The following is a 21,847-nucleotide window of genomic DNA, read 5'->3' as shown; positions in this document are numbered from 1 at the left end:
ATATGTACGGACATAGAATGTAAGTTCTACCTAGTCTGCTTCCGTTATTTACAATGTTGAATCAGGCAAATGAAAAGAATAACAACTACAAATTTGCCTTTTACGTAGATTTAACAACCGGTGTAATTTCTATGTACATGTGTGCAAAGGGATATAACTCTCAACTCTCATATTTATAGTAATTTACAGAATTTTCCGACGGTTACCTAATAGAATGAACTACGTAACTCTGTTGTCGTAGGAAAATAGACTCGCCCATAGTGTACGCAATTTGGTGCCGTGTTAGTATGGAAAACTCCGTTAAGCATGAAACGCGCAGACGATGACAGCATTAGGGCCACCTTGGTCACAGTCTGATTAGAAATTATAAAGGTTCACGTCGTAACTGATTCATTTACAGCAATTAAACTTATGTTCGTTTCTGTTCACCATGAACCGAGATGCCGCTTTGTTTCCGGTATAGAAAGCTTTAAACTGAAAACTAAGTTTTCGTGGAGAGAGGAAGAACTTTTTGTGTATGTAAATTCAACCCTAGGGGCCATCTCTTGTGCCAAGGACATATCAATCATCTTCCCTGGGCATAAATCTTACTTCCTAGGGTTGCTTTTTTTCTATCCTGCTTATATGGATAATTCTACTGATCGCTCATTAGCCCAAAAGATTGATTCTTTTACCATTCTATGGTGCAGATGAATTAACCCAAAACACTCCTTTACATTTACTGACTAAAAACCACACATGACAGATCTTCGCAGAAACGAATCACCTAATCGTCGGATAACGATGTCTTATCTATTTATTTTGAAATTATATAGGTAGGGAAATTGGTATGTATTTGGGTAGGTAATTAGGGACAATATGTATGGAATTACCGATATTTAATGTTGAAAGGTAGTTTTAGAGGTTGGTAGTATTTGAAGTGTATGTACACAGTACAAGACTTGTACGTTGACCCAAACTACTTAAATATTTGCTGTGTTACGATACATCTGCATATGAATGACAGCTTAAACGATAAAGTAATCAATAGGAACTGAAACACAGTAATAATCTTTAAAAATATCACTATCACATACACGTAGCCGTTGAAAACACAAATATGATACCGTATCTTATCTAAAGTACTAATAAAATATCTAAACTGCACTTTTCCAAATTGTTTCTCAGATAATGTTTAAAATGTTTAAAAATTCCCATAGCCCTAAAGTTTATAAGATTGTGCTGGTCACTAATTAAATCTTTGTGAGGTATGTGTCTTATGCACAGGTAGATTTACATATGTGTAAGTCACTGATGCAATCTTTGAGAGGTATGTCCCTTATTCACGGGTAGATTTACACGTGTCTGTGTTACCATTGTATGTCTTTAACTATGTAAAATAAAGAAGCGAAACTGACAAGTTTATTAACATCAACAAATAATTTATTTGTCTAAGTTATAAAGGAAACATTTTAAAGACACTTGCAGATTTGTGAATTAGGTCCAAAATAATCATATATTTTCTATTACAAGTCCAAACTTATACAATACTCCGAATGAATTCCAATATTCTTTAATGTGCTGATGTATCAATAGTTTTGAATGTGTTGAGGCACCAATAGTCTTGAACGTGTTGACTAACCACAGTGATACAATCCACTATTTCTTTGAATACATTCCTAATAAACCCAAAGTAGTGTTTTCGTCCAAACATTCAACGAGAATAATTCTTCCAGAATTATATCTGAGCACAACTACACACTCTGATCATAGATTAACAAAGTCTGATATGAAACAGGAATGAATAACTATTTATCAAACCTCTTTACACACAAGCCCTACTTGACCTGTAGGGCAATATAATGTTCTGGAATTCCCAAATTTCTGTTGGAAAATTACCCGAATTGTTACTAAGTTTGCTTCCAGGAGATTCATAACTCATAAACATGGTTAGGCCTTGAACTCAAATTTTAGGAAATATTTTATTTACCACGCATAAGCAAGACATTAATCAGGTAGGCTAAACCTTCAATCACTGATAATGGTTAAGCACACAATAAAAAATTAATTATACATGAGAGTCAGTCAATAATCTAATATTTCTGAGGTATGTCACTTATTTACGTTTCGATTGACACAGCACAAAGTTTATGAACTTACGATCTAAATTGGCCTGCCAATATTTATAAAAGTAGTAATGTTATTGATACACTGCACATCTCACATATATCTCATTTTAATGTCGACCGCCACGGTGGCCTAGTGGTTAGAGCATCCGCCTCGGTTGGGGAGGTCACCGGTTCGAACCACGGATTAGTCATGTCAAGGACTTATAAAAATGGAGCAGTAGCTGCCTCGCTAGGCGCCCAACATTAAGAGGTTAGTGTTAGGCCTGGTCGGCCTGGTATCAGAATAATGTGACTGGGTGGGACATCATGCTACATGTCTGCGGCATGATGCCCCAGTGCTAGACATCACTATAAATTGCCACACTGCAGATATCATAGCGCTATGACTGAAAAACGTTAAAGCTATGCTCCAAATTCACACACACACACACACACACACACACACACACACACCTTGTAAATCTCACACATACCTTCATTAAAGGTCACATCTCACATATATCTCCTTGTAATATTACACCTCACACATATCTCCTTGAAAGGTCGTACTTCACATTGATCTGATTGTAATGTTAAATGTTACATATGTTTTCTTGCAATGTCAGACCTCACATTTATCTCCTTATACCTCTCCTTGTAATGGCACACTCCTCTTTGCGAGGTCACACCACACATGTATCTCCGGGTAAGGCCACACTTCGTATATATCTCCACGTAAGATTCCACCTAACATATATTTGCTTATACGGCCTCACCTCACATAATTGTCCTTGTAAGGACACTCCTCACATATATATCCAGGTAAGAACAAACCTAAATCAACTTTATTAATACTGCATATTAATATATTTTCTCAGCTTTAAAATATGTAGATATTTAAAAATACACCTGAGACAAAAAACAAAACAACAATAACAAAAACACCCACGAGCAAACAAAATAAACAATCAAACTAAAAAAGAAACCAACCCAAATTAAAAAAGCATTACGAGTACTTATTTAAAGTATATATTTCAAATGAGGACGTATTACCTTTGTTTTTGTTCCATAAGAATCACTTGCTTATTGTATTTTATTGTTGTGGTTTTTAGTAATAACAAAATCCAAAAAGATTGGTACAAAACGGGAGAAAAAAAAACACGAACAAATGCAACAAAATTAATCGCAGAATGGCAGACATTTAAGGATGATTTCACTCCAACCAATCACTCCCTATGTTAAGATAATAATATGTAGGGAACAAATGTTTGGATATTACGGTAAACATGAAAACCCAACTAATCCCTTGAAGAAAAAAAAAGAATGAAAAGCAAATTGTCACTTATCGAAGAGGAATAAGATAGTATGGTGCACTATGTATGTCTAGCTTTGGGACTGACTAGACATATTCGCTGGAGAACAAATGATCACCAGACTGTGGATTGCTATTTATTTGTTCGTCTTCTATATAGGTAAGAAATGCAATTCAATTGCAATATTACAAAGACGTTACTAATCACTGTATTTACTGTAAGTACTGTTTTCCCCCCTCTCTATATCAATGACAGCAATGATAACAAAGACGACAGTAAATCAAACATAGCAAAGAAACAGCTTTTGTTCTCCTTCTTCGCACCCATGTGCCACGACTACAACCATCATCACCACCACTACTACTATGCTTCTACTACCATCACCACAGGATACTGTTCTCATTTCGATCAATACGGTTATATTATATTAGTTACACACAACAGCCACTATTACTAAGAGGTCTAGCCACTTCTACATGTTCTTCTTCTGTTGCAACCATTGTTCAGACAGTGCTTCTTGTAAATATATTTTTTGACCATTAAAAAAAATTCATCCCAATTTTTAAAAAGCAACTATTATTAATACTGCTGCATTCACAAAAGAACAACAACTAATACTCATTATTATTATTATTATTATTATTCCCATGTTTCTCTTTCAAGAAATGGATATCTTCAATCTGTTGGCTAGCATATTTTTGCAATACGTGTGATTGAAAATACATTGAACCATGTGGCACCTATGTGGCAAAGATGTATTCTGACTGAACTGTTACTTTATGAGGAACCACAAGATAAAGTGTACTAGCATTTCAGTGCCAATGACGGTATCAGTTACTTTTGGATGCATAACGGGTTTCAATTTGTGACGCTCGGGAGATGTGGTGCGTAGGGAATAAGGTGAAGAGAAATGGGGATTTGCAAACCGTCTCACTTGGTATATTATTAAGATTATGTTTAATGAATCCTTTACTTTAAACATAATTTTCTTTCTCGCATATATCCTTTGGGAATAAATGTGGAGAATGTAATAGATAAAAGTCTGAAAAGTATAAGAAGAATAATGATGAACGTACCAACAATTCATCCGTGTATTCTAAATTCTTGCAAAATGTCATTGATCCTGTAAATATTTTTCAGCCGATAGTGTAAACGAGATTAATCCATGGATACAGATAGAAGGTAGGCTTTTCCTTCTACCTTGAGTGTTTAGCATAAATCGAGAAAGAACTATACATTTTAGAAACTATTATTACATTCACGTATAAGCAAGACAAAACTGTCTTATATAATTTATTGTTTAAACTTTATTAATAATGATTGTTTCTCTGGTTGGGAAGCTGGTCTAGATTATTGGTCGATAGCAGGAACATCATCAATAGTTATTTGCGGTTAGATTTTGTCTTTCTCCATACCCTTTTTATAACTATAAAACGTTTACTTGTCATTGGAGCTAAGGGACAAAATACATGTATACTTAGCTTCACATCTCTCTCTCTCTCTCTCTCTCCCCGAGCTAGCACTTGAACTGATCTATCGGCCGTGGGTCATTATTTCTGATCCATCCCAAAGAAAAGGACTTGTCAGGTGTGCTATGACCGAGGAGATAAATTTTAGAGAAATGTGATGGGACAGTGACGTGTTGCAGATAAATGCAAGTTGCTATTGCATCATTTTGTATTGCTACCTTATTGCTACACACGCATCTCTTATACTTGTACAAGTTGCTACAACAGTATTACACTTGCATATTTTACACTTGTACATGTTGCTGTAACATTATTACACGACAGGTTAATTTAACATTACTATATGTGCATATTTCAATATTTGCACAGGTTGTTACAGCAGTATTATACCTGCTTATTTTTATACTCGTACAGGTTATTGCAACATTACAACACGTGCTTCTTTTATATTTGTACAGCTTGCTACAACATATATTTGTACAGCTTGCTACAACATTACTACACATGCATATTGTTTATACTTCTTCAGGTTGTTACAACATTATTTCACATGCGTCGTTTATAAAGTTGTACAGGCTGCTATTACATTACTACACATGCATATTGTTATACTCGTACAAGTTACTACAACACTAGTACACATATATCTTTTTGTACAGGCTGCTACGACATTACTACACATGCATATTTTTATACTCGTACAAGTTACTACAACACTAGTACACATATATCTTTTTGTACAGGCTGCTATTACATTACTACACATGCATATTGTTATACTCGTACAAGTTACTACAACACTAGTACACATATATCTTTTTGTACAGGCTGCTACGACATTACTACACATGCATATTTTTATACTCGTACAAGTTACTACAACACTAGTACACATATATCTTTTTGTACAGGATGCTATTACATTACTACACATGCATATTGTTATACTCGTACAAGTTACTACAACACTAGTACACATACATCTTTTTGTACAGGCTGCTACGACATTACTACACATGCATATTTTTATACTCGTACAAGTTACTACAACACTAGTACACATATATCTTTTTGTACAGGCTGCTATTACATTACTACACATGCATATTTTTATACTCGTACAAGTTACTACAACACTAGTACACATATATCTTTTTGTACAGGCTGCTATTACATTACTACACATGCATATTGTTATACTCGTACAAGTTACTACAACACTAGTACACATATATCTTTTTGTACAGGCTGCTACGACATTACTACACATGCATATTTTTATACTCGTACAAGTTACTACAACACTAGTACACATATATCTTTTTGTACAGGCTGCTATTACATTACTACACGTGCATATTGTTATACTCGTACAAGTTACCACAACACTAGTACACATATATCTTTTTGTACAGGCTGCTACGACATTACTACACATGCATATTTTTATACTCGTACAAGTTACTACAACACTAGTACACATATATCTTTTTGTACAGGTTGCTACGACATTACTACACATGCATATTGTTATACTCGTACAAGTTACTACAACACTAGTAGACATATATCTTTTTGTACAGGCTGCTACGACATTACTACACATGCATATTTTTATACTCGTACAAGTTACTACAACACTAGTACACATATATCTTTTTGTACAGGCTGCTACGACATTACTACACATGCATATTTTTATACTCGTACAAGTTACTACAACACTAGTACACATATATCTTTTTGTACAGGCTGCTGCAACATTACTACATATGTTGTTGCATCTTTTTATATTGATACAGGCTGCTACAACATTACTACAAGTGCTCGAAATTTCAGCATGACATCACAAGCCCGACCAGCCGAATGTTTCGGTCTTTGTAACTCAATCAGCGTGGCACTTCAGGTCTGATTCTCCCAAAACAACAAATGTGGTTTTTTATTAACTTTAGCAAATTAACTTTTCGTCCACGGTGAAGGTTAATAATTGAATTTAATTGTACATTTTGCCGGGGTAAACTTTGTATAATTAGATTATTAATAATTTTATATTCAGCACCTATATTGTGTAGTATTTGAAATAATAACCTATGATGTAACTGAAATGCAACTGCTATGTTCTGTGTGGGATTTGAAGTGAGGAAATACTAAATGCAATGCATGTATAATATGATAAAATGTTGACGTACATGTATTTTCTTATAAGCTTTCTATAGATTAATAAGCATTTGAAATACTATCATTTTTGTTCACTGAGTGTACAATAATATATTTATTCGTACGTATCAATTGAAAGACATTGTATCATTGAAAATTTGAGAGGAATATAATAGTTGTAAGAAATATAATTTTCAAAATATTTATTTCCCGTACAAAAATGAATAAATGAGTATGAAGTTTTCAACGGTCAATCGATTTGTCTTATTCAAGCAAAAATATAAGTGTCATGAAAGCTTGGAGAAATATCCCATAGAAGCTACTGTACGTCAGGTAAAGAAGAACGTTACTGTATGTAACTTTTGTACCTCTTTGATAAAGAAGAAAGCTGTATGATTCAACTTTTTAACCTCCCGTGCATTTTGTCTAAGATCATTAGAAGCTCCGTCTAAGTCAAGAAATCGATGACAAACAACTATCTGTTGAATATAAAATCACGAATCCGGAGTGCATAAAACAACAGATTCAATGGCAAAACTGTGTGGTAAAATGTCAATATTAAATTCTTTCTGAGTAATTTCCTTGATCAAAGACTTTATAATACTATGCAGCCTCAATAAAACACATACTAATGAGAGTTACTTTCAAATATTTACAAACTGACGCTATCAGTATTTTAGGTCTCAGCTTTATTAACTGTTGACTCGAAGAAAACGGTATTTTAAAGTTAGTTATTTTCGAGGTAGACTCAGTGTTTCTTGTCCATTTTCATATGTATGACCGAAATAAAATGTAACAAATTTTGAGAACAATTTATCAGGAGCAAATGAAGATAGATACAAATGATACTTTGCATGTAAAAGCAATTCTGCACGTGTTTCGATTGATTACCATCTGATTGATAATTTTCACGCGATTAATAATCGGTAGTATTTGTTCTTCACGTTGTAAGTCTGCCATCAATCTTATTGAGTTGTATGTATTTTAACCGCTAGCTTGAGATGTTGTATTTGCAGGGAAACATCTGCTACTGTGACCCATATTATAGTGACAATAATACAACAATCCAAAACTTCCTACGCGATGATAGCTGTACAGATGCATGTCAAGGAAGTCCCAAAGTCTTCTGTGGGGGTAGGCAGAGTGCCATGTCGGTATACAGGAAAGGTAACAGTGGTCGTGCTACCAGACATTTCTTACTTAACGGAGCATTTTGGGTCTTGAAATGATTTTTCATAGAAAAAGAAAATGAAACCCCGAGAAAACCATATACTCTTGATGATTTAATGGATTCATCTACTTTTTGCCCAAATTAACAGATCATAAATCAATTTCCAGGTCCTTTTCTAGTAGAATAAACAGAAGTATATGAATAAAACCGGAAAGAATGTCGACTATCGGCTTTCTGTAAACTTTAGTCGTGCTGTCTGCACTGGTAACATAAATTCGTCTTCGTAAGCGATTATGAGGAACGTTTGAGAAGGAATCCGAAATAATATAGGTAGAATAAAAGAAAAGAAGCCAATTTATGTTTAAGGGCTCATTTGTGCAGTTTTGTTGTCATCATACTGAGAGAGAGAGAGAGAGAGAGAGAGAGAGAGATAGCACGATTTCTTCACAATTACTTCTACTTTATGGCATTTAAAATATTTTGTTAGTTAAAGATACATCCGTACTATCGCTACGGGGAATAAATGCATCCCAGCATGGCTGCGTGTACGTGAAGATGAATGACACTCCAGCCATGACAGGATACGTGGATCAGTTTTGTAACCAGACGCATGGTGTTCTTTGTTATGAACGTAAGTAGAATTATTTTCCTAGAAATTCTCACATTCCTAAGATAGTCCAAGAATAATAGTCTGAGAATAATTTTACTCCCGTTGAAAGTTAGTGATGAAAGCTGGAAATATTGAAAGCTTATAACAGAAGAATACATGTTGATATTTTTGCATCTAAAGTCTCCAATGTAAGACCACAAAAACAGATGTTAGCCCCACATATATATCCAGTAATGTTTCATTACCTACCAAAAGTTCATGGTGATATTGTTCTGTCTGAACTTATAATTTGATTCGTATTAAACACTGAGAGACCTATTGCCGTATGGGAAAAGTGAGCTCAGTGTATATTAGCTCAAGGTAACTAATGGTTTATAGAGCGAACCATTTACCGCTTTAACAAATATAGACTATTACGAATAATACCAACTTCATGGAAACTCTTTAGAAACCTCTAATTACATTATAGGTGCAGGTGTAAAAGGGAAGCAGCTTGTAATGTGCTGAGATGGTTTTGAAAAGAAATTTGGCAATCAAATTAGGTTATATTACTCTTAATTCGTTGAATGACCCCAATATATGATAATATTACATTGAACAGACAAGCACTGTTTGTGTACGTGTTGAACCTGTTATCTTAAAACAGATAAACAACTACCAGGAAATAAAAAGGTAGTCACTTAGAAAGGGTGTTAATACGCGTGTAACGAATGTACATGGTTGCAACTTATGTGGAGAATGGAACATTTGTATGGAAGAAATAAAGAATGCTTGGGGTTTAGTTGGTAAAAATGTTAAAGAAGCAACAAATATCTCCTGTCATTTTACAATAAATATCCAATCTGCAAATATCACAGACACGTTACATTGAAATGATGATAGCCTACTCTTTTTTATAAAAGTGAGATCGTTCCTAAGTTCTTTAGTGATGACGGGTTTATGCCACCTGCCATTTATACAAGTCAACATAGGTGTGTGTGCAGTGATGGGTTTATGCCACCTGCCATTTATACAAGCCAACATAGGTAGTGTGTGCAATCTCCATCTTCCGCGTCTTAGGTGAATTGTATTTTGTTAATAAGCTTCAATTGTCAATAATGATCCATTCTGCATTGCTTTATTAAGATTTTTTGAACGTCCTTAGCTATATATTAACAGACAAATCATAGATGGCATATTTAGTTTTACTAGTTTAATTATTGTATCCTATGTAATAAAACAATTTGTGGCACATACTACTGAGAAAGACGATATTAATTCATAGTGGTTTATCTACGATCGTTTTGACTCTCAGAGCCAGTATCATATTTTTTCCACGCGTGTTTGGATCGTTTTTAAAAGAATCACATCAAATGACCTGGTATTTATATGTGAAAATGGCCCGGCATAATGCGATGTCACAAACTGTACGTATGGGAACATATCTAGCGGTAAAGAAAATTGTAGCAGCAAAATAGATTTGTATCTAAATAATATTGCAAAAATATCGATGAATAAGGATATCATTATGAATTTTCTGACGAAGGATGAAATATTATATGCTCAATTTTTTCTCCGTTAACTTTTCATTGTCAGATTCGTTCAGTATTTTACGATATTGCACTCACGTTCCCTTCATATATTGCACTCACGTGTGCCCAATAGTGTATTAGGAATTATTTTGCATACAATCATGCACACTCACGTAGTAGGCGCTTTACGTTTTGGTTGATTAAATTTGTTTCTGAATGAATTAAAGCAGATGTTTCGTGGACTGCCACATACCAGCTGCTTTGCCACATTCTGCGTTAACTTTCTTGATACATTGTTTCAGATATAGGCTTGCGATAGACGCCAGATTTCATAAAATTGCTAGTTCGCTACAAATCATATGCAAGTGACAAGGAATAAACTGTCTTTTTTAGCTCGTAATAAGAATGTCAAAAAATATACTTACAGTTTTACATCCTGTATTTCCTCAAGATGCACTTTCTTAGTTCTGTAAATCCGAATTACATGAGACATGTCGTGGGTTCTCAACAGGGACGTGATTTGCGGGGGGTGGGGGTGGGGGTGCCAATATACGAAAATTAACAAGCCCGTCATGTTTTGCCCCACCCCTCCGAATCAAGTTTTGTCCCCCCCCCCAATCAAGTTCCCCCCCCCCCCCCCCGACACAATTTGAAATGACGTCCCTGGTTCTCAAGCTTGATTTCACATTTCGATATTGTACTGTAATTTCGACTATATTTCAAGTGCAATTACATCCTCCTTACTGCACTCAAAATATAAAAAAAAAACATTATATTCCACAGCGTCCTTTTGATAATTGCAATTGAAAGAAACCGCTCCGGTGACCTAGTGGTCAGAGCGTCCGCCTCGGATGCGGGAGGTCGTGGGTTTGATCCCCGGCCGAGTCATACCAAAGACGTACAAAAATGGTACTAATAGCTGCTTCGCTTGGTGCTCAGCATTAAGAGGTTAGTGTTAGAACTGGTCGGCCCGGTGTCAGGATAATGTGACTGGGTGGGACATCATGCTACATGTCTGCGGCATGATGCCCCAGTGCTAGACATCACTATAAATTGCCACAGTACAGACATCGTAGCGATATGACTGGAAAATTGTTAAAGCTACGTTAAAAATCCAAATCACATCACATCGCAATTGAAAGACTTCATATTTTTCCCACATTATGATTCCAGATGTCAATACGCTGCTGAAATCCGATGTACTTCATGTAGAATTGGCACAGATAAATCCAGTTCATAATCAAGAAATTTCGTAGAATCGACAAAAATACCAAAATCTATTAATTCCAGATCAAATGGAAAAGTTGTTGTTATGCGTATTCATTCACAATATGACCAAATTTCAAAAGTTATGTCAAGCGCGACTAACTTCAAATTTATCTGGGCGGAGTTACGTGCGCATTAATAATGTTGTTGATGTGTAATGATGAATCTGCGCTTGAATATTTAGTTTGGAATACGACATACATTCAGTTACTTTGTTTCTTGAAATGCGTTTTTGTTTATATAATTAAGCCTGAGGTAAAATAAGAAAATGAGCATACAATAAAAAGGTTACTGCATTTGTATGGGAAAATATGAACTCGTTTTGTTGGATGGATATACTGCACTCCCAAGGTTGTACAGTATTGCCATCCAAAAAACTCGTTCATATTTTCCCATACAAATGCAGTAACCTATAAAGACAGAAAGCAATACTTGTAGTTCGGAAGATCAGTAAAGAAAGTAAATCTGAGAGAGAGGAGAATTGTTTCAAAAACCCGAAAAGCAGCACAAAAAACATCGCAGCTTCAAAGTTTAAAAGTGACAAGCTTTATTCCAGCGATCGTTGAATGATATATGATCCCAAATAGCACGAAAATTTAAGCACCCAGTGGCAGCTTGATACCCCTATGACTGATAAAGCCATACGTGCAGTACAGATTAAGCCATTTGCTTTTAACTAATATATTCCATACGGATTGATGGAAAACAGGAACGGAAATGAGATGGATGTTACTTTATCTTACATTTTCAGTACTATTTTTGAAAAAATCAAAGGTTTTGAGACGCTTGAGGTTTCTTACACCAACATACATACTATATTGAAATTGGTTTGATAATATTAGTACTTTATCTTGACATTTGACCTTCACTTTAATAAAAGCTAATGATAACATATGTTTTTCACTTCCCTATGGTCACAGATTGAAAATGATATATGTTGTCAACTTTGCCGATTTAAATCTCACGGATGTCAAATGTACGACAAAAAATGGTCCCGGACACCTACCGTGTTCTTTTTCATTCTCTCCGTTTTCTAAAATCAACATCATCATATTCTTCACGATCATCATCATTGTATAGTGTTCTGTTTCACCATCTGCCGTTATAATAATAATCATCGTCGTCCTCGCCATAATAATCAACGTCTTCGTATTGTCAAATTTTCATCATCAGCGAAGTCTTCCTTGTATCATCATCATCATCATCATCATCATCATCATCATCAATGTGGTCCCCATCGTTACCGTTTACTAAGCAGTGTAAAGTCCTCACCGCTTTTCAGACTGCAGTTATAGCTGTTTCAAGTCTGCAGCAAATCTAACATGGGCAGAGGCTTTGAGGTATTGCTCAATCTGTAGTGGGGACATAATGTCCATCCTAGCCCCAAGCGCCAGAGCATTTTCCTGCACGGACCATTCATCCACATCGCACTGTATGCTTAAATCCGACCAATGTTCACCTCCATCACATGGGATGTTTTCGTTTTGGATTGGACTATACAAGGACGAAGCAAAAGGCAAGTTTATGCTTTATTACATTTGATCAGAATTAAATTGTGTTTCTGTGACACAATAGGAAATAGTGGACGTAGAACGAGTAAGATAAATAACGAACGCTCAAGTTCCTTGCTTGTTTTTGAATTGTTTTCAAATGAAGGATTGTTGTTTGTTTTTTAATCTCAGAATCGTACCCAAGTTTTCAGGCTCTTCCATCGTAAAATTATTACTCAATTCCAAATCTAGCAAACACTTTTACTAATGTTCATGCTGTGTTTGTACATATCTTTAATTGTTCTTATTTTTTTTGTGGAGGAGGGGGATATTTTTGCGATGGTTGGTGTATGTGTGGAGCAGATGGCTTACGGTAACATTCGATAGGAAAATAGCATTGGTTTATAACAGAGTATATGACAAATAAAATTTTGAAGTAAACTAATTGTTGTTGCTGTCTGCGTGTTTGTATTTTTGTATGCATGTGTGTATGCGCGTGTGTGAGAGGGTATGTATGTATGTATGTATGTATGCAGAAGATCAGCAAAATCGTTCTATGTTGTGCCAAGTAGGATTAACTATTCACAACAATTTATATCAGAGATCGAGGCAAAACGGGCAACAAACGTAAAATGCAAAGCCAGATTTCTAACATGAACACCACTCTTTTAAAAACTCAAGGACCTTCTTGGATGGAATATCGTTATATGACCCATGCCAGGGTAAAATATTTGCCTTTAGTGGTCGCCTTTTACGACATACAGAGAGAGAGAGAGAGAGAGAGAGAGAGAGAGAGAGAAGTAAATGGTTAGTATTGTCATAAATTGAAACAGAAACCCGCCAGTCAAACAGATATTTCAGTAAGGTCCTATAACATCTCAGAAAACAAGTATTTTCCCCCCGTCTGATTGAGATTTTTGCAAATATGATTTATCAAAACATATCAGAACTAGTGAATTATACGCACGCTATGTCGCATAATAAGAACTACAGAAGAGGTGGGGGTCTTTTGGAAGACCTTTTCGACTGGCTAGCTGGTCTGATAGCAGCGTTTTGTAAGGTGGCTGTTTGACGAGCTAGCTCGGAAAGTAGCTTTGAGCTATTTAACCAGCTCGTCAACCAATGATAATCATACCTGATCAAGGAATGTTTTCTGAGACATAATATGATACGATAAAGATTTCAATTTGCAAGTTTGCTTTATATTGATTATTCTCATTTTTGAATGTGTATTTGCAACACTATAAGGACCTGTCTGAGATTTTTGCAAATATGATTTATCAAACCATATCAGAACTAGTGAATTATATGCACGCTATGTCGCATAATAAGAACTACATTGGAACAATGAAGGAAAAGGTCATGAAAGAGGAGAATATAAAATTACTTGTACATACACACACTGATAATTATATAAGGCGATTGCCTGAATAATTTTATCAGCTCCATAAATTAAATTTCAAATGTAGAAATAACTAACACCTGAAACATTATCTACTTCATTTCTGTCCCCATAACCTGATGACGCCACTTTAGCTTTACCAACACCAGATGACTCAATCGCAAACGTGCCCTCCACACCGAGCAGCGGATCTAAGACGAATGTTAGCGTTGTAATAGGTAATTTATTTTTATTTTTTGGTTATGTGATTGCTTTTATACAAATGCAAATTCTACAAATGTTTAGACTGTCAATTTCTAGGAATAGTTTAATGTTTCAGTCTACCGTTAATATGTTGTTTGTTTTTAATCTCAGAATCGTAATCAAGTTGTCAGGCTCTTCCATCGTAAAACGATACTAAATTCCAAATCTAGCAAATACTTTTACTAATGATCACGTTCTATTTGTGCATATCTTTAATTGTTGTTATTACGTTTATTCTTTTTTTTTTTGGGGGGGGGATATTTTCGCAAAGGTTGGTGCATGTGTGGTTCAGATGCCTTACGGTAACATTCGATAGGAAAATAGCATTGGTTAAAAATCAGAGTATATGACAGATAAAAGTTTGAAGAAAACTAATTGCTGTTGCTGTCTGCGTGTTTTTTGTTGTTGTATGTATGTATGTGTGTATGCGGGTGTGTGAGAGAGGGTATGTATGTATGTATGTAACTAGAACCACCAGCACAGTCTTTCCATGTTGTGCGAAGTAAGATTAAATATCCACAATAATTTATATCAGAGATCGGGGCAAAACGGGCAACAAACTTAAAATGCAAAGCCAGATTTCTAACATAAACACCACTCTTTAAAAGCTCAAGTACCTTCTTGGATGGAATATCGTTATATGACGCATGCCAGGGCTAAACGTTTGCCTTTAGTGGTCGCCTTTTACAGAGAGATATAGAGAGATGAGTAAATGGTTAGTATTGTCAAAAATATGAAACAGAAGTCCGCCAGTCAAACAGATATTCCAGTAAGGTCCAATACCATCTCAGAAAAAAAGTATATTTTCCAACGAACGGTTAGATTAGCACAGAGCTATTCTTCAGACAAACCAGAAGAGGTAGGGGTCTTTGAATATATTTTCTACCGGCTGGCCGGTCGGAGAGCAGCAATTGTTTAAGGGTGGCTGCTGGACGTGTTAGCTTGGAAAGTAGCTTTGAGCTATTTAACCAGCTCGTCAATCAATGATTATCATACCTGATTAAGGAATGTTTTCCGAGACATGATATGATACGATAAAGAATTCAATTTGCAAGTTTGCTTCATATTGATTATTCTCATTTCTGAATGTGTATTTGTAACACTATAGGGACCTGTTTGATTGAGATTTTTGCAAATATGAGTTATCAAAACATATCAGAACTAGTAAATTATATGCACGCTATGTCGCATAATAAGAACTACATTGGAACAATGAAGGAAAATGTCATGAAAGAGGAGAATATAAAATTACTTGTATATACACATCCTGATAACTATATAAGGCGATTGAATGAATAATTTCAACAACTCCATAAATTTATTTCAAATATAGAAAGAACTAACACCTGAAACATTATCTACTTCATTTCTATCCCCACAACCTGATGACGCCTCTTTAGCTTTACCAACACCAGATGACTCAATCACAAACGTGCCCTCCACACAGAGCAGCGGATCTAAGACGAATGTTAGCGCTGTAATAGATTTATTTTTTAACTTTTGGTTCTGTGATTGCTTTTATAAAAATGCAAATTCTACAAAAGGTTAGAATGTCAATTTCTAGGAATAGTTAATGTGTGCGTCTACCGTTAATATGTGTATTTGCTTTCGTCATATTTATTCACGTCACGAGCTCCATTTGCCTCATTTCTTTTAATTTTCTGAGATTTGTTTTAATTTATATTGCCTTTTAAATTGTCATATACACCACTAAGTGTAATACGTATACCACTATGACGGCAAATTCTGCGCGTCGGGTAATTCTGCGCAAACGTTCTGTAAACATTGGATTACGTTCTATTCTGGGTTAAAAATTCATTATGTATCAAGAAAGAACGATCGCAATTTAATTAAGAAAAGTGATATTCATAAAGTGTGCAAAAAATATCCTGCATTTCGTCTTGAAATGCATATGAAAATGTGATTTCTAAATGTCAACATGAAGATCCACTCCATGATCTTCTTGAACCGGTAACCCAGAAAATCTGATTTACTATGTATCTTTTAGAATCATATAAATAAATACATTATATAAACGATGGAAATATATACCTTAAAACAATACTGCATTTTAATCCAAGTTTCCGTTTCTGCAAGAACTTGTCCCACACGTACAAAATCGTCTGCTACCCAACGTGTCAACTTGCCGCTACAATATAAATTTCAAAGAAATTCACCAGCGTATAGTCTGTTTCTAAACTCTAGTAATTTTTCCCATCAACAAGACGTTGTAACACATTACATCTTATTCCTTGTTGTTTCTCTTTCAGATAATATATTTTTTTTTATAACATGTTGAACTTTACTTTTTTTACAAGATCGGTTTTCTTTGCTTAATATATCTTGCCATTTATTGACATTATTACGATGAATTTTGTAAAACTAGCTATAAACCTGACCTAATTACTCGACTGAAATGCTGACAGAAACAGTCCAAAGTAATGCATTTGATTTATATTGCCCGATTAATAAATATTACAGCTTTTCAACGCTGTGCGCAGGACAGGCCGACATATCCGAGTCATGAAAACACGGGGATGGTATCCCGTGTGTCAAAAATTAATATTATTTTGAACAAAATTTTCTGGTGATAGTTGCCTTCTTTCAAATGGTAAACATTGCTGTATTTTATTTTCGTCAATCGGTCTAATTCGGTATGCGTTTTGCTTCATTGTTGGAGACGGAAACCTTAAGTACACAGGAGTGCCCGACAGCATCGTATACTTGAGGGAAAAAAAATCAAAGTGAGCAAGTTCCGATATTATGCATATCGTTTCTTATTATTATCACTTGTGATAGCTTGTCCAGATTACAATGTATCTGTGGGGCATATTTAATACACTTCTAATGACAGATATTTTGAATCAATATCTTATTGCTTAAGCTCAGATTTAATATTTCTTGAAAAAGTGTTCGAAAGCATATTTCCAATACACAGACACTTGTAACAATTTACGTTTATATTTATAATATGTACCTAAGACGAAGTATGAAACTCACATCAAGAAACAATTTGACCAAGTTATATTCTTGCCACCGCAGCAGAAAGTAATGAAATGTGAGGTTCAAATAAAAGATTCCATCTCACATATGCTTTAAATGTCGTCAAATCTAAATTATGTTGGGATGCACAGCATGCAGTTACAAGAAGACGTTTAGGACGAAAGAAACTTGAACTTGCTTTAAACGAATGCTTGGATTTTTGTCTTTCTTATCGAATCTCTGTAAGTGGTTGTGAGTCAACACTATAGTACAGTATATATATATATATATATATATATATATATATATATATATATATATATATATATATATATATATATATATGTGTGTGTGTGTGTGTGTGTGTGTGTGTGTGTCTATTAATCACGATTTGAAATATAATGTTTTATATATATATATATATTTTGAAGGATTGGCAGTTCGAAAATAGAGTTCAAAAATAGATTCGATTTGCTCCACATTTCATTTTCCCTCACATAATTAAGCCTTCTATCTTGAATACATCTTTGAAGTCGACCAACGTTCTTGGGATTGGCTCAAAGAATCACGTACTTACAAAAAAGTATAAAAGAATAAACAAGAATTATTTCTAAATGACTAGACAATTTGTTTATTATTATTATTATTATTATTATTAAAGTTATTTCCTTCTTCGTTTGTGAAGGTTGTTGTGTCGGCGGCATTGCAGTAGTTGGCTTAGCTGTTGTCATATTTTTATACAAGAAGCATCGTAGCAGGTAACCGTCATTATCTACTCCCTCATTAACATTTTAAACAAAAGTATATAATTAAAAAAGCATCAAGAATACCGTGCCACAACAAATCTATCTGAACCAGAAGCATCACCTATATGTTATTATTGAATTGTTATGTAGATGGAATAGCTTTGAAAGGTACCTATCTTTAACTGGAGAGAGGGGGTGGGTGGGGGGGGGGGGGAAGAGGATTTGTTACAATCATATTCGTTGCGATGGAATATTCAGGTTCCAAAAGAAATACAGATGGATACTGTTGATACTGAAATGACTATAGAATTAGCAGGCAGCTATCGTCATGACGAGATATTTCTATGGCATACGAAAGGAAGATGACGTCTTTAATGTCAAGAAAACAAGTTCCCGATTGTAATGTATTTTCATAATTATATAGACATAACGACATATATACGTAATTAGGTTGGTATGTTATGACAACATCTCATTAATTCAACATAAACACATACATTTCATAAAGTAATGATTATGTAAACACATTACAATTGATAACTCGTCTTCACGACGTGCAAGAAGTCATCTTCATCTCGTATACAATAAAATTAACTCTTTATGACGATGGCAGCTTAATATTTCAAATAATAACAGAAGTTCATATTTTCCTTTGATACCTTTGTTTTGGCACTTTGTCTTCCCAAGTTTGTAAATTTGTCACTAAGTCGCGCTAGCGCCATTTTGTCAACATCAGCACTGGACATAATCCAGTGCGCTATGGGTTTAAGCAGATGAAAGTGAAACATTTGTTGCTGTTGTAGTAGGGTTTAACGCCATTTCTCTGCACAGGATAGGCTATACATGGCGGCCAGAATTAATGGTGGAGTAAGAACCCGGGAAAACCCCAGAAAGAACCACCGACCAACGAGAAGCTACTGGCAAGCTTTCTCAAAAGTGAAACATAGTCGATATAAGTAAAATGGGCTTACAATAGAATTATGAAAGCTGACGCTACTTTACACACGCTGTACATCTAACAGGCTAAGACAACAAGGAGAGCAAGGAGAAACCGCCACCGTGACAAAGTTATAAAGCATCAAAGGCAAAGGCGACAGCTCTACAAAGCGATAAAGAGACAAATATATGAACTTCAACGTCAGAAAGCCACAAATGGACAATGAATACGCGAGATCGTTGGTGCATTTTGGCGCTTTAAGGGCTACTTTGGTGCTTTGCCGTGGTGTCGTGTCACAAAGTACCTACAAACGAAATACAATCAGTTTTCCGTACGAAACATACATATTTTCGACATTAATTCCCCTCCGAAGTTTAGCAGTTTTGTACACGATTCAGAAATAAAAGTTCTTCCCATAATTTTCCTTACTGGTAGATATTGTTATGAAAAGAAATGTGTATATACAAGAAGTTCAAAAGAGGCAATACGTTTCTTTATTTGACCTGTTATAAATGGAAAGCACTATCTTTACAAAAATATAAATGTCAAGAAACAAATTTTGTTTTTCCTCGCACGAATGCTTCTTAATCCATCTCAGAAAATTATCGACTCGGAAGCCATGTAAGGTACGGAAATGTTCTCTGGAGTATTTTAAAATAGAAAATACTAAATATTTGTTGTAGTGTAACCTGGAATAAACTACAAAGAGGCAACATGCTCCTTAAATTTGATATTTCAGTCATCACTATTTTATCTTGTCTTCATGTTTTAAAAGAACTTTTTATGATTTTAAAGGCAATAAAATAACTTAAACATACAATTGAAACTCTTCTTGTTTCTTACAAACCTGAAATAAAGGGATGTGAATTAAGACAAAATACAGACGCAACCATGGATCTATTTCAAAACCTTTGCGTAACTGGCAAATATCAATCTTATGTCAAGTGAAATATATACCATGGACACGAACCATGTATGCATTTCCGGAAAGTAGCGAACTTCCGCATACTATGAGAAACAGCAACATACAATGATTTTGAAGGATGCCAAACGTTTTTCAATCAATGTCAGATACAATAAGTAGACGCAGTTTAACAATATATATATATATATATATATATATATATATATATATATATATATATATATATATATATATATATATAATCAACTGAGGAGATCTCTTATTGTGACGTTAAAATATACGTCACATGAATTATATTAAAAACTTGAAAAAACAACAACGAAGATGGATATACGATAACTATTCGGTCATCAAAAGTACTCAGAAAATAACAGAAACGAGACCAGAAAGGTTTATTTTAACTCAGAGAATTTATTAATTAGATTGAAATAATAATAGTAGACTCTTTAAATCCTGATTTAGACGTACAGCTGTGCATCTTTGCATTTTCTTCTTTTTTCTGCAGGAGTACTACTAACGTGATTCATGTTGTTCCCAGCGAAGATGGCATAAGCACTAAGATATCTTCTGGCAGACGGAATGTGCCCAGATCTCACATCCCCCATGCTTGGGATTTGGAGACCCCTTTTCAGCGTGTCCACTAAGATGCCAGCTTTGCGTGTGGATAGTACAAGCAAGGATTTACCAACTGCATAGACTGATAACTGGTTATGAAGATAATACTTCAAAAGCACTTGTGACGAGTACATATATATAACTTCTATTAAAAATCAAAATACTTAACAGCTGTAACAACTACTTGCCGTACATACTTATGCAACTGTGTATAGCTCATACTTCCACGGACGCTAGATTTTGCTCCTGCTTAAATCCGATGATTGTGAACGAACGATTATAAATGAGATAATTGATAATGTATTTACCAGCCTCAATATGAATAGATACAAAGGAAACATTTTTCCTCACTCCGTCTCGCTACCTGAGACACGAACCACGCTCTGAAATAAACTCTTACATAATGCATATTGCCGGATCATGGAAAAAACGTTTCAATACCGTATTGCTAATGTGTGTGGCCTACTTTGGATTAAAATCTGAGTACGATTCTCCTATTTTATATTCAGCATTTCACAGGGATGGTTAAAATGGTTTCATGGTAATATAAAATATCTCTGTGTTTTAAAAATATATTTATTGTACTAGAATGATTCAGATTGTAACAATGGGAGAGGTAGTGTACATTAGAATGATAGAGATACACTTTCACTAATTGCCTATTTATTCATTTACAAATAAAATATCAATATTCCAGATTAATTTTCCTGCATGGTTTTGGTTTCTACATAATCCCTATTACACGTTGAGTATACAAATAAGTATTTTAAAGGAAAATGTAAAAAAATATTGATTCTGTGAATAGCATTTGCAATAAGGACTATATTGCTGTGTGTCTGATTTGGATTTTTAACGTAGCTTTAACAATTTTTTTTAGTCATATCCCTTCAATGTCTGCAGTGTGACAGTTCATAGTGATGTCT

The 21,847-nt window shown here is 34.8% G+C and overlaps 1 protein-coding gene across 1 annotated transcript; it reads left to right on the top strand.

Annotated features, from left to right (window-relative positions):
* The first annotated feature begins 3,442 nt into the window (after positions 1-3,442).
* Positions 3,443-21,613, top strand: LOC149799864 (uncharacterized). The gene is made up of 9 exons (XM_089957139.1): positions 3,443-3,559; positions 4,541-4,582; positions 6,672-6,775; positions 8,043-8,193; positions 8,685-8,828; positions 12,867-13,100; positions 14,611-14,694; positions 18,387-18,459; positions 20,815-21,613. Exons 1-9 carry the CDS (start codon positions 3,511-3,513, stop codon positions 20,951-20,953), a joined length of 1,020 nt encoding a protein of 339 aa, XP_089813265.1. The 5' UTR covers positions 3,443-3,510; the 3' UTR covers positions 20,954-21,613.
* The last annotated feature ends 234 nt before the right edge of the window (positions 21,614-21,847 follow it).

This window comes from Sinohyriopsis cumingii, chromosome 5 (assembly GCF_028554795.1).
Source record: "Sinohyriopsis cumingii isolate HCF-2022 chromosome 5, ASM2855479v2, whole genome shotgun sequence".
In the NCBI taxonomy this organism is placed as follows: domain Eukaryota; kingdom Metazoa; phylum Mollusca; class Bivalvia; order Unionida; family Unionidae; genus Sinohyriopsis; species Sinohyriopsis cumingii.
Note: the sequence above shows the minus strand (reverse complement) of the source record. Positions and strands in the feature narration are given on the sequence as shown.